This window comes from Gobio gobio, assembly GCF_949357685.1.
Source record: "Gobio gobio genome assembly, chromosome: 13".
NCBI lineage: Eukaryota > Metazoa > Chordata > Actinopteri > Cypriniformes > Gobionidae > Gobio > Gobio gobio.
The window spans coordinates 52,097,460-52,112,612 of record NC_137106.1 but is presented as its reverse complement, the minus strand read 5'-3'; the positions used below and the strand labels follow the sequence as shown (position 1 = coordinate 52,112,612).

The window sequence follows — 15,153 nt, the reverse complement described above, 5'->3', positions numbered from 1 at the left end:
ATTTGAAGTGCTATATAAGTACTTTTACTTGAGTATGCTTTTTCAATACTTTTTCAGTACGCACAATTGTGAAATTGAAAGTGAAAGTAAACAGGAGCGCACATTCAAACGTGTACTTTTCCAGTTCTCTTTCCACCACTGCCTATTATTTATTCATTATGATGTTTCTGAATGTAAAAACCACACGGGCGTCATTAGTTGACCTCAGACAACAGTATACATTTTTAAAAAGCCAGTTCATGACCCCTTAAATATTCAGAAACGATGTTTAACAGTGTTAGTTTTAATGAAATCCGCATGTTTTACACTGTGGTTATTGATTTGATTGTTTTTATTTTTGACATAAAGGTTCCTCTATTAACTTTTTATGCAATTTAAAAACAAATGTATAATATACAAAATATATACTGGATACATAACATACAAGATATATACTGAATATCATCAAGGCTAAATAATATTGAGCATGACCATTAAACACTCATTAATAATGACGGTTTATGGATGAAATGTATATTTTTCAAAGAGTGAAATGTGAAATTCGGACTTGAGTGAAACAAACAAGGCATGATAAACGCACAGGAATTAAGCTCAGCGTGTTTGAGACGGCTGAGAACCGGACGTTTCGTTCACGGTCGATGGTCTGGTCAATAATGATAAGGCCGGCTTGCTCGGATGAGCAAAGTTCATTTTAACTCAATCAACTGGATTTCAGTTTACTCGCTCATTAACCTTGGATTTGCGCTTTTTCCAGATACTACAAACGGTGACAAATGTCTCCAGATTGATCCAGTTAAGAAAAGCAATGTTTCTGGGTTTGCAAGGTTAACCTTAATGAGAAACACACACGGCGCAAAGCTGCGTGATGTCACCGGCAATGACAATGACATTGTCAAGAAACACATTCAATATGAACAGCATCTGGACACATCTGAAGCATCTGAAGTGTGAATGTAACCCTACAGAGCCTCCTCAGGCCACAGGAAGTGGCGACTGCTCATCTCGCTCTCCTTGATCCCATTCCGTCTGCAGTTCAGAGGAGACTTCGGTGAACAGATGATCCCAATCCCAACCAACATCCTCCTGAAAACAATGAAAACACATCATAGGAGCTTCATTTACAGACACAGTGGGCCCTAAAAAGCCATCATTTACTTTTGTTGGACATTTTTTGGAAGAATCTAAGCATCTTATGTTCCCTGTGAACTGTAAGGAGACGATGTGAGTCTTTCAGGCTCCAAGAAGGATTAAAAACAACAATACAATGATCAAGACTGTAGACTCCATGACTTGAGCACTATAGTCATCTGAGTTTCTCAGAAAAGCCTTCGACTGCAGAAGACTATGGAGCTTTTTTTTTTAAATCATTTTGATAGTTTTCATGGTCCTATTTCTGCTAAAACTGTAATATAGTGAAATATTCCTCCAGTGTAGATCAGCTGTTCTCTAGGTGAATATATAAGTGTCATTTATTCCTGTGATTTTACACTGCAAAAAATGCTTTTCTTACTTAGTATTTTTGTCTTGTTTTCAGTCCAAATATCAGAAAAATCTTACATTAAGAAGCATTTACTAGACAAGGGAAATAACTCAAAATTAAGGGAGTTTTTGCTTAAAATAAGCAGAATAATCTGCCAATGGGGTAAGAAAAATAATCTTGTTTTCTGTTTGAATTAAGATTATTTTTCTTACCCCACTGGCAGATTCTTCTGCTTATTTTAAGCAAAAACTCCCTTAATTTTGAGTTATTTCCCCCCAAAACAAGACAAAAACTTTTGCTTGTCTAGTAAATGCTTCTTAATGTAAGATTTTTCTGATATTTGGACTGAAAACAAGACAAAAATACTAAGTAAGAAAAGCATTTTTTGCAGTGTATCATCATTTCTCCAGTCTTCAGTGTCACATGATCCTTCACAAATCATTCTCATAGGAGGATTTGATGCTCAACAAACATTTATGATTATTATCAGTGTTGAAAACAGTTCAGATTTTTTGGGGGAAATATTTTTCAGGATTTTTTGATGAATAGAAAGACATGTATTTGAAATATAATCTTTTGCGACATTATAAATGTCTTTTGATCACATTGTTTATAGTAAGTGACGTTTTGTGCCAAATCTTTTTCAAATGTATTGGTTCAAAATAGGGATGCACAGATTTTTTGGAGGCCGATACCGATTTTAACAAACAATAATTGGATACCGATATTTGTCACTTGCCCTCTTATTTGAAATTGTGTCATTGAAATAGTGTTTTGATCATGTTTTAAATCAGCAACATAAAAAAAACCATACATTACCGTATAGCCTACTAGCTAGTTTATTGCTGCATTATCAAATAATTATATTTCTATGAACTGGATCCATTTAACATTCAGCAGACCAGCATAAATACAACAGAACAAGACACATATGAAATAAACAGTGCTTTTTAAGTAGGTTTAAGTAAGGGATAATGTACATCCAGCCGGTTGTTATCTCTGAAGGGGTTTATTCTGCGATAACAACCGGCTGGATGTACATTATCCCGCTTATTACACGGCTACTTGTCTCAAGTAAATTAGACACAAAATCTTGAGTTTAAATATTTTATTAGCTCTTACGCAAAGCTTCCGCGAAGAAAAACAGTTCCAAACAGCTTTAAGCGTTTATCTATTGCTGAAAAGATTTGTTTTTACCATATATGTTGAAATTAATGCTGAAAGGGTTAGTTCACCCAAAAATAAAAAAATAGCCCATGATTTACTCAACCTAAAGTCATCCGAGGTGTATATGATATTCTTCTTTCAGACGAACACAATCAGAGTTATATTAAAAATATCCTGGCTAATCCAAGCTTTATAATAGCAGTAGTTGTAAGGTTGGTAGTTGCTCTGGGGTGTTAATAAAGGCCTTCTGAAGCGAATCGATGCGTTTGTGTAAGAAAAATATCCATATTTAAAACTTTATCAATTAAAAGTCCGGCCGTGAAACCCTTGAAGTCTTCCATTGTAACCCGTGGTGGTGAAGTGTTTTTCAGTCACAAGATGGCGCCAGACAGTCACATATAAGTTGGACCGGTCAAGATAACTCATAGTACCCGGATGAGCGGTGTGTTATTCACTTAGGCGGTTGTTATCTGGGAAAAACATACCGCTGGAATGCGCGATTGACCAATCAGAATCAAGTATTCCACAGAGCCGTGTAATAATGTTAAATAACACTGCATATTCTTCACTGTATAAATTAAATGCATATATTATTATTACATTGAGACAATGTAGTGTAAGACTAAATTCTACCATACAACATTAATCCTGTCACAATTACTTTGTTAAACTGAACTTTTATTTTGACGGGTTGCCGTGAAGTTTCTGTGTGTGTGTGTTTATGATATGACGATAGATTTTGTCGAATGAAACGGTAAAATGCTCATGAAGTGACTGGAGATGAGGTTCATGCATTCATGTCCTCATATATTGTGTGTGTGTGTGTATGAGGTAAATGAAACCGCGCGTCATTCATTCACAGAGACACACAGAAACATGCAGGATTCATATTTAAACAGTCTTTTTGCGGCTTAAAGGCCCACTGAAGTGCCGTGAAACAGCATTATTCAACATGTTGGCGTAATTTCCCCTGAAACGGCTCCAGCTGTAAGAAGCTCCTCCCTTTTTTTGAAACAGCCAATAGCGTTTGGTTAATACCACAGTTAATACCAATCGTTATATCACATGTATAGTGCGCTATGAGCCGTTCACCATGTAGAAAATAGTAAATGTGTGAACAGCTGACCGATTTCAGCCGCAGCTTCAGCCTCTATTTATAGTGTAGGGGGCGGGGCTTCAGATTCAGAGAGCATTTGATTGGACAGAAGATGAAGTCTGCGATCAAAAATCTGTGATTCATTTTAGCGTAAGTGAGAGACTGTAAGTTTTGAATGCTTATATCTCCTAAATGCAAATTTTGTCCTTGCTTTGGAACACACCAGCTTATTCATAACCTTAAGGCTAACATAGTCATACTAAAAGATAAAAAACGTCCATTTTGATTTCAGGGGGCCTTTAATATTCACAGACACTAGTATATATTGTGATGTGATTTAAGTGACTGACCTACGTTTTATTAATTCATCAAAACTTTGACAAATTCCATATAGCCGATATGCCAATCATGGTCGTAAATTGATCAGAAATCGGCCGATAAATACCGGTGGCCGATACAGCGGTGCATCTCTATTAACAATATTGTAATACCGTTATTAATAAATAAAGCATTATATTGATCAAAAGTGATGCATCATATATATTTTTTTAAATGAACTTTCATCAAAGAATCCTGAAAACAAAATGTATCATGGTTTTCAACACTGATAATAATAAGAACATTATTAATAATTGAGCACCAATAACAATTGAGCATCAGATCCTCGTATGAGAATGATTAGTGAAGGGTCATGTGACACTGAAGACTGGAGAAATGATGAATAAATGACACTTTACTATAGAGAACAGCTGAAAAAATAAAACAATAAAAAAACAAAAAACAAAATAGAGAACAGCTGATCTACACTGGAGGAATATTTCACAGTTTTACTGGATTTTTGATAAATAAATGCAGCTCTGGTGAACATTAGGGACTTTCAAAAACATTTTAAAAAATAATAATGATTCAAAACGTGTTTAGCTTCTAAACACGGTTCTCCAAAATATCTTATTTTGTGTTCCACAGAAGAAAGTCACATGAGTTTGGAATGACATGAGGGTCAGTAAATGATGACAGAAAGTGTAAGTTGAAGAATGCTGGTCCTGATTTCATAAATCTGTTGGTCTGACCCTCTAGAGCCGGACAGACGCTATATTTACTCACCTCTCTCACCTCCTGCTCCGGGGCTAAAACCTTCGTGAGCAACTTCAGGTCAATCTCTCCATCCTGGGACACATTCAATACAAGCAAAACATTAGGCAAGGAAAAAAAAAACATTATGTGACCACATAATCACCCCAGAACAGACGCTGAAGGACGGGAAGATGCTCTTAAATGACTCAGAAACTTTACGCTGTCTGAGTGTGTGTTGTTGTTTAGTAATGATGGGTGGAGCGAGTGTCTCACCAGGGTCTGGAAAGCAGAGTACTTCATGAGGTCGTTGTCCAGGTCTCTGTAGGTCATAACTCTGTTCACCTGGATACTGAAGACAAGGGTCCGTTTAAAGAGTCATTCTATAATTAGGTGTCCGTGGACTTTATACAGAAATCCTAATACTTTTCTCTTGCAAAAATGGCATATTCTATACTGGAATTTGCTGTTTTTGTGCGGTCCGATTTGGTAAATGTGAGGTTTTGCTCTAAAATGCATGTTTCTGTAAATATTTCTTATAAATATTTGTCCAAAATAATCATTAAATTATATGAAAGGTGTTTTAAAAAATATTTTGCTCATGCATCTACATTAAATCATCCATTTTGTGTATGTCCGAGAAATCAGTGTCAACTGTGTTACTCCCTATAAAACCCCATATAAATCAGCAATGGTTTGTTCCAAAGTCACATGTCCAACGTCACGTGATGTCATTCCTTTTTTGGAGGGAAATTTGAAAAAAAGAATATAAAAACATAAGTTAATCAAGGTCAACTACTAACTAGTCCAAGGTCAGATGTTTGCACAAGGCCCTAAAATGGCCGAAATGTCAACTGTGTTTTACAACCCGTCAACTGTGTTACCGTCAACTGTGTTTTACAACCCGTCAACTGTGTTTTACAACCTGTCAACTGTTTTACAACCCGTCAACTGTGTTTTACAACCTGTCATGTGTGTTTTACAACCTGTCAACTGTGTTTTACAACCTGTCAACTGTGTTTTACAACCTGTCAACTGTGTTTTACAACCCGTCAACTGTGTTTTACAACCCATCAACTGTGTTACAACCCGTCAACTGTGTTTTACAACCCGTCAACTGTGTTTTACAACCTGTCAACTGTGTTTTACAACCCGTCAACTGTGTTTTACAACCTGTCAACTGTGTTTTACAACCCGTCAACTGTGTTTTACAACCCGTCAACTGTGTGTCAACTGTGTTTTACAACCCGTCAACTGTGTTTTACAACCCGTCAACTGTGTTTTACAACCTGTCAACTGTGTTTTACAATCTGTCAACTGTGTTTTACAACCTGTCAACTGTTTTACAACCTGTCAACTGTATTTTACAACCTGAAAACTGTGTTTTACAACCTGTCAACTGTATTTTACAACCTGTCAACTGTGTTTTACAACCCGTCAACTGTGTTACAACCCGTCAACTGTGTTTTACAACCTGTCAACTGTGTTTTACAACCTGTCAACTGTGTTATCGTCAACTGTGTTTTACAACCTGTCAACTGTGTTTTACAACCTGTCAACTGTATTTTGCAACCTGTCAACTGTATTTTTACAACCTGTCAACTGTGTTTTACAACCTGTCAACAATATTTTACAACATGTCAACTGTGTTTTACAACCTGTCAACAGTGTTTTACAACCTGTCAACTGTTTTACAATCCGTGAACTGTGTTTTACAACCTGTGAACTGTGTTTTACAACCTGTCAACTGTATTTTACAACCTGTCAACTGTATTTTACAACCTGTCAACTGTGTTTTACAACCTGTCAACTGTGTTTTACAACCCGTCAACAGTGTTTTACAACCTGTCAACTGTGTTTTACAACCCGTGAACTGTGTTTTACAACCCGTGAACTGTGTTTTACAACCCGTGAACTGTGTTTTACAACCCGTCAACTGTATTTTACAACCTGTCAACTGTGTTTTACAACCTGTCAACTGTTTTACAACCTGTCAACTGTTTTACAACCTGTCAACTGTATTTTACAACCTGAAAACTGTGTTTTACAACCTGTCAACTGTATTTTACAACCTGTCAACTGTGTTTTACAACCCGTCAACTGTGTTTTACAACCCGTCAACTGTGTTTTACAACCTGTCAACTGTGTTTTACAACCTGTCAACTGTGTTTTACAACCTGTCAACTGTGTTATCGTCAACTGTGTTTTACAACCTGTCAACTGTGTTTTACAACCTGTCAACTGTATTTTGCAACCTGTCAACTGTATTTTTACAACCTGTCAACTGTGTTTTACAACCTGTCAACTGTGTTTTACAACCTGTCAACAATATTTTACAACCTGTCAACTGTGTTTTACAACCCGTCAACAGTGTTTTACAACCTGTCAACTGTTTTACAATCCGTGAACTGTGTTTTACAACCTGTGAACTGTGTTTTACAACCTGTCAACTGTATTTTACAACCTGTCAACTGTGTTTTACAACCTGTCAACTGTGTTTTACAACCTGTCAACTGTGTTTTACAACCCGTCAACAGTGTTTTACAACCTGTCAACTGTATTTTACAACCCGTGAACTGTGTTTTACAACCCGTGAACTGTGTTTTACAACCCGTGAACTGTGTTTTACAACCCGTGAACTGTGTTTTACAACCCGTCAACTGTGTTACAACCCGTCAACTGTGTTTTACAACCTGTCAACTGTGTTTTACAACCTGTCAACTGTGTTTTACAACCTGTCAACTGTTTTACAACCCGTCAACTGTGTTACAACCCGTCAACTGTGTTTTACAACCTGTCAACTGTGTTTTACAACCCGTCAACTGTGTTTTACAACCCGTCAACTGTGTTTTACAACCTGTCAACTGTTTTACAACCCGTCAACTGTGTTACAACCTATCAACTGTGTTTTACAACCTGTCAACTTTATTTTACAACCTGTCAACTGTGTTTTACAACCTGTCAACTTTATTTTACAACCTGTCAACTGTGTTTTACAACCTGTCAACAGTGTTTTACAACCCGTCAACAGTGTTTTACAACCTGTCAACAGTATTTTACAACCTGTCAACTGTGTTTTACAACCTGTCAACTGTGTTTTACAACCCGTCAACGGTGTTTCACAACCCGTCAACTGTATTTTACAACCTGAAAACTGTGTTTTACAACCTGTCAACTGTATTTTACAACCTGTCAACTGTGTTTTACAACCCGTCAACTGTGTTTTACAACCCGTCAACTGTGTTTTACAACCTGTCAACTGTGTTATCGTCAACTGTGTTTTACAACCTGTCAACTGTGTTTTACAACCTGTCAACTGTATTTTGCAACCTGTCAACTGTATTTTTACAACCTGTCAACTGTGTTTTACAACCTGTCAACTGTGTTTTACAACCTGTCAACTGTGTTTTACAACCTGTCAACTGTGTTTTACAACCTGTCAACTGTTTTACAACCCGTCAACTGTGTTACAACCCGTCAACTGTGTTTTACAACCTGTCAACTGTGTTTTACAACCCGTCAACTGTGTTTTACAACCCGTCAACTGTGTTTTACAACCTGTCAACTGTTTTACAACCTGTCAACTGTATTTTACAACCTGAAAACTGTGTTTTACAACCTGTCAACTGTATTTTACAACCTGTCAACTGTGTTTTACAACCCGTCAACTGTGTTACAACCCGTCAACTGTGTTTTACAACCTGTCAACTGTGTTTTACAACCTGTCAACTGTGTTATCGTCAACTGTGTTTTACAACCTGTCAACTGTGTTTTACAACCTGTCAACTGTATTTTGCAACCTGTCAACTGTATTTTTACAACCTGTCAACTGTGTTTTACAACCTGTCAACAATATTTTACAACATGTCAACTGTGTTTTACAACCTGTCAACAGTGTTTTACAACCTGTCAACTGTTTTACAATCCGTGAACTGTGTTTTACAACCTGTGAACTGTGTTTTACAACCTGTCAACTGTATTTTACAACCTGTCAACTGTATTTTACAACCTGTCAACTGTGTTTTACAACCTGTCAACTGTGTTTTACAACCCGTCAACAGTGTTTTACAACCTGTCAACTGTGTTTTACAACCCGTGAACTGTGTTTTACAACCCGTGAACTGTGTTTTACAACCCGTGAACTGTGTTTTACAACCCGTCAACTGTATTTTACAACCTGTCAACTGTGTTTTACAACCTGTCAACTGTTTTACAACCTGTCAACTGTTTTACAACCTGTCAACTGTATTTTACAACCTGAAAACTGTGTTTTACAACCTGTCAACTGTATTTTACAACCTGTCAACTGTGTTTTACAACCCGTCAACTGTGTTTTACAACCCGTCAACTGTGTTTTACAACCTGTCAACTGTGTTTTACAACCTGTCAACTGTGTTTTACAACCTGTCAACTGTGTTATCGTCAACTGTGTTTTACAACCTGTCAACTGTGTTTTACAACCTGTCAACTGTATTTTGCAACCTGTCAACTGTATTTTTACAACCTGTCAACTGTGTTTTACAACCTGTCAACTGTGTTTTACAACCTGTCAACAATATTTTACAACCTTTCAACTGTGTTTTACAACCCGTCAACAGTGTTTTACAACCTGTCAACTGTTTTACAATCCGTGAACTGTGTTTTACAACCTGTGAACTGTGTTTTACAACCTGTCAACTGTATTTTACAACCTGTCAACTGTGTTTTACAACCTGTCAACTGTGTTTTACAACCTGTCAACTGTGTTTTACAACCCGTCAACAGTGTTTTACAACCTGTCAACTGTATTTTACAACCCGTGAACTGTGTTTTACAACCCGTGAACTGTGTTTTACAACCCGTGAACTGTGTTTTACAACCCGTGAACTGTGTTTTACAACCCGTCAACTGTGTTACAACCCGTCAACTGTGTTTTACAACCTGTCAACTGTGTTTTACAACCTGTCAACTGTGTTTTACAACCTGTCAACTGTTTTACAACCCGTCAACTGTGTTACAACCCGTCAACTGTGTTTTACAACCTGTCAACTGTGTTTTACAACCCGTCAACTGTGTTTTACAACCCGTCAACTGTGTTTTACAACCTGTCAACTGTTTTACAACCCGTCAACTGTGTTACAACCTATCAACTGTGTTTTACAACCTGTCAACTTTATTTTACAACCTGTCAACTGTGTTTTACAACCTGTCAACTTTATTTTACAACCTGTCAACTGTGTTTTACAACCTGTCAACAGTGTTTTACAACCCGTCAACAGTGTTTTACAACCTGTCAACAGTATTTTACAACCTGTCAACTGTGTTTTACAACCTGTCAACTGTGTTTTACAACCCGTCAACGGTGTTTCACAACCCGTCAACTGTATTTTACAACCTGAAAACTGTGTTTTACAACCTGTCAACTGTATTTTACAACCTGTCAACTGTGTTTTACAACCCGTCAACTGTGTTTTACAACCCGTCAACTGTGTTTTACAACCTGTCAACTGTGTTATCGTCAACTGTGTTTTACAACCTGTCAACTGTGTTTTACAACCTGTCAACTGTATTTTGCAACCTGTCAACTGTATTTTTACAACCTGTCAACTGTGTTTTACAACCTGTCAACTGTGTTTTACAACCTGTCAACTGTGTTTTACAACCTGTCAACTGTGTTTTACAACCTGTCAACTGTTTTACAACCCGTCAACTGTGTTACAACCCGTCAACTGTGTTTTACAACCTGTCAACTGTGTTTTACAACCCGTCAACTGTGTTTTACAACCCGTCAACTGTGTTTTACAACCTGTCAACTGTTTTACAACCCGTCAACTGTGTTACAACCTATCAACTGTGTTTTACAACCTGTCAACTTTATTTTACAACCTGTCAACTGTGTTTTACAACCTGTCAACTTTATTTTACAACCTGTCAACTGTGTTTTACAACCTGTCAACAGTGTTTTACAACCCGTCAACAGTGTTTTACAACCTGTCAACAGTATTTTACAACCTGTCAACTGTGTTTTACAACCCGTCAACTGTGTTTTACAACCCGTCAACTGTGTTTTACAACCTGTCAACTGTTTTACAACCCGTCAACTGTGTTTTACAACCTGTCATGTGTGTTTTACAACCTGTCAACTGTGTTTTACAACCTGTCAACTGTGTTTTACAACCTGTCAACTGTGTTTTACAACCCGTCAACTGTGTTTTACAACCCATCAACTGTGTTACAACCCGTCAACTGTGTTTTACAACCCGCCGACTGTGTTTTACAACCCGTCAACTGTGTTTTACAACCTGTCAACTGTGTTTTACAACCCGTCAACTGTGTTTTACAGCCCGTCAACTGTGTTTTACAACCCGTCAACTGTGTTTTACAACCTGTCAACTGTGTTTTACAACCCGTCAACTGTGTTTTACAGCCCGTCAACTGTGTTTTACAATCTGTCAACTGTGTTTTACAACCTGTCAACTGTTTTACAACCTGTCAACTGTATTTTACAACCTGAAAACTGTGTTTTACAACCTGTCAACTGTATTTTACAACCTGTCAACTGTGTTTTACAACCCGTCAACTGTGTTACAACCCGTCAACTGTGTTATCGTCAACTGTGTTTTACAACCCGTCAACTGTGTTACAACCTGTCAACTGTGTTTTACAACCTGTCAACTGTATTTTACAACCTGTCAACTGTGTTTTACAACCTGTCAACTGTGTTTTACAACCCGTCAACAGTGTTTTACAACCTGTCAACTGTGTTTTACAACCCGTGAACTGTGTTTTACAACCCGTGAACTGTGTTTTACAACCCGTGAACTGTGTTTTACAACCCGTCAACTGTATTTTACAACCTGTCAACTGTGTTTTACAACCTGTCAACTGTTTTACAACCTGTCAACTGTTTTACAACCTGTCAACTGTATTTTACAACCTGAAAACTGTGTTTTACAACCTGTCAACTGTATTTTACAACCTGTCAACTGTGTTTTACAACCTGTCAACTGTATTTTACAACCTGTCAACTTTATTTTACAACCTGTCAACTGTGTTTTACAACCTGTCAACTTTATTTTACAACCCGTCAACAGTGTTTTACAACCTGTCAACTGTATTTTACAACCCGTGAACTGTGTTTTACAACCCGTGAACTGTGTTTTACAACCCGTGAACTGTGTTTTACAACCTGTCAACTGTATTTTACAACCTGTCAACTGTGTTTTACAACCTGTCAACTGTTTTACAACCCGTGAACTGTGTTTTACAACCCGTGAACTGTGTTTTACAACCCGTGAACTGTGTTTTACAACCCGTCAACTGTGTTACAACCCGTCAACTGTGTTTTACAACCTGTCAACTGTGTTTTACAACCTGTCAACTGTGTTTTACAACCTGTCAACTGTTTTACAACCCGTCAACTGTGTTACAACCCGTCAACTGTGTTTTACAACCTGTCAACTGTGTTTTACAACCCGTCAACTGTGTTTTACAACCCGTCAACTGTGTTTTACAACCTGTCAACTGTTTTACAACCCGTCAACTGTGTTACAACCTATCAACTGTGTTTTACAACCTGTCAACTTTATTTTACAACCTGTCAACTGTATTTTACAACCTGTCAACTTTATTTTACAACCTGTCAACTGTGTTTTACAACCTGTCAACTTTATTTTACAACCCGTCAACAGTGTTTTACAACCTGTCAACTGTATTTTACAACCCGTGAACTGTGTTTTACAACCCGTGAACTGTGTTTTACAACCCGTGAACTGTGTTTTACAACCTGTCAACTGTATTTTACAACCTGTCAACTGTGTTTTACAACCTGTCAACTGTTTTACAACCCGTGAACTGTGTTTTACAACCCGTGAACTGTGTTTTACAACCCGTGAACTGTGTTTTACAACCCGTCAACTGTGTTACAACCCGTCAACTGTGTTTTACAACCTGTCAACTGTGTTTTACAACCTGTCAACTGTGTTTTACAACCTGTCAACTGTTTTACAACCCGTCAACTGTGTTACAACCCGTCAACTGTGTTTTACAACCTGTCAACTGTGTTTTACAACCCGTCAACTGTGTTTTACAACCCGTCAACTGTGTTTTACAACCTGTCAACTGTTTTACAACCCGTCAACTGTGTTACAACCTATCAACTGTGTTTTACAACCTGTCAACTTTATTTTACAACCTGTCAACTGTGTTTTACAACCTGTCAACTTTATTTTACAACCTGTCAACTGTGTTTTACAACCTGTCAACAGTGTTTTACAACCCGTCAACAGTGTTTTACAACCTGTCAACTGTGTTTTACAACCTGTCAACAGTATTTTACAACCTGTCAACTGTGTTTTACAACCCGTCAACTGTGTTTTACAACCCGTCAACTGTGTTTTACAACCTGTCAACAGTGTTTTACAACCCGTCAACAGTGTTTTACAACCCGTCAACTGTGTTTTACAACCTGTCAACTGTGTTTTACAACCAGTCAACTGTATTTTGCAACCTGTCAACTGTATTTTACAACCTGTCAACTGTGTTTTACAACCTGTCAACAGTATTTTACAACCTGTCAACTGTGTTTTACAACCCGTGAACTGTGTTTTACAACCCGTCAACTGTGTTTTACAACCCGTCAACAGTGTTTTACAACCTGTCAACTGTTTTGCAACCCGTCAACTGTGTTTTACAACCCGTCAACTGTGTTTTACAACCTGTCAACTGTATTTTACAACCTGTCAACTGTGTTTTACAACCTGTCAACTGTTTCACAACCCGTGAACTGTGTTTTACAACCTGTCAACTGTGTTTTACAACCCGTCAACAGTGTTTTACAACCTGTCAACTGTTTTACAACCCGTCAACTGTGTTTTACAACCCGTCAACTGTGTTTTACAACCTGTCAACTGTGTTTTACAACCTGTCAACTGTATTTTACAACCTGTCAACTGTGTTTTACAACCTGTCAACTGTGTTTTACAACCTGTCAACTGTTTTACAACCCGTCAACTGTGTTTTACAACCCGTCAACTGTGTTTTACAACCTGTCAACTGTATTTTACAACCTGTCAACTGTGTTTTACAACCTGTCAACTGTGTTTTACAACCTGTCAACTGTTTTACAACCCGTTGACTGTGTTACAACCCGTCGACTGTGTTACAACCTATCAACTGTGTTTTACAACCTGTCAACTGTATTTTACAACCTGACAACCTGTCAACTGTATTTTACAACCTGTCAACTGTGTTTTACAACCTGTCAACTGTATTTTACAACCTGACAACCTGTCAACTGTATTTTACAACCTGTCAACTGTGTTTTACAACCTGTCAACTGTGTTACAACCTATCAACTGTGTTTTACAACCCGTCAACTGTATTTTACAACCTGACAACCTGTCAACTGTATTTTACAACCTGTCAACTGTGTTTTACAACCTGTCAACTGTATTTTACAACCTGTCAACTGTGTTTTACAACCTGTCAACTGTGTTACAACCTATCAACTGTGTTTTACAACCTGTCAACTGTATTTTACAACCTGACAACCTGTCAACTGTATTTTACAACCTGTCAACTGTTTTGCAACCCGTCAACTGTGTTTTACAACCCGTCAACTGTGTTTTACAACCTGTCAACTGTATTTTACAACCTATCAACTGTGTTACAACCTATCAACTGTGTTTTACAACCTGTCAACTGTATTTTACAACCTGACAACCTGTCAACTGTATTTTACAACCTGTCAACTGTTTTGCAACCCGTCAACTGTGTTTTACAACCCGTCAACTGTGTTTTACAACCTGTCAACTGTAATTTACAACCTGTCAACTGTGTTTTACAACCTGTCAACTGTTTCACAACCCGTGAACTGTGTTTTACAACCTGTCAACTGTGTTTTACAACCTGTCAACTGTGTTTTACAACCCGTCAACAGTGTTTTACAACCTGTCAACTGTTTTACAACCCGTCAACTGTGTTTTACAACCCGTCAACGGTGTTTCACAACCCGTCAACTGTGTTTTACAACCCGTCAACTGTGTTTTACAACCTGTCAACTGTATTTTACAACCTGTCAACTGTGTTTTACAACCCGTCAACTGTGTTTTACAACCTGTCAACTGTGTTTTACAACCTGTCAACTGTGTTTTACAACCTGTCAACTGTTTTACAACCCGTCAACTGTGTTACAACCTATCAACTGTGTTTTACAACCTGTCAACTGTATTTTACAACCTGACAACCTGTCAACTGTATTTTACAACCTGTCAACTGTGTTTTACAACCTGTCAACTGTTACAACCTATCAACTGTATTTTACAACCTGTCAACTGTGTTTTACAACCTGTCAACTGTG

The 15,153-nt window shown here is 37.7% G+C and overlaps 1 protein-coding gene across 1 annotated transcript in view; it reads right to left on the bottom strand.

Annotated features, from left to right (window-relative positions):
- Positions 1–211: 211 nt before the first annotated feature.
- Positions 212–15,153, bottom strand: part of ift43 (intraflagellar transport 43 homolog (Chlamydomonas)) — a 60,845-nt gene continuing 45,903 nt past the window's right edge. The window contains exons 7-9 of the mRNA XM_079832730.1: positions 5,091–5,166; positions 4,848–4,910; positions 212–1,083 (exon numbers count right to left, since the gene is read on the bottom strand). Of these exons, the coding sequence (XP_079688856.1) occupies positions 973–1,083; positions 4,848–4,910; positions 5,091–5,166 (250 nt within the window). The 3' untranslated portion in view covers positions 212–972. The remainder of the gene's footprint in view (positions 1,084–4,847; positions 4,911–5,090; positions 5,167–15,153) is intronic.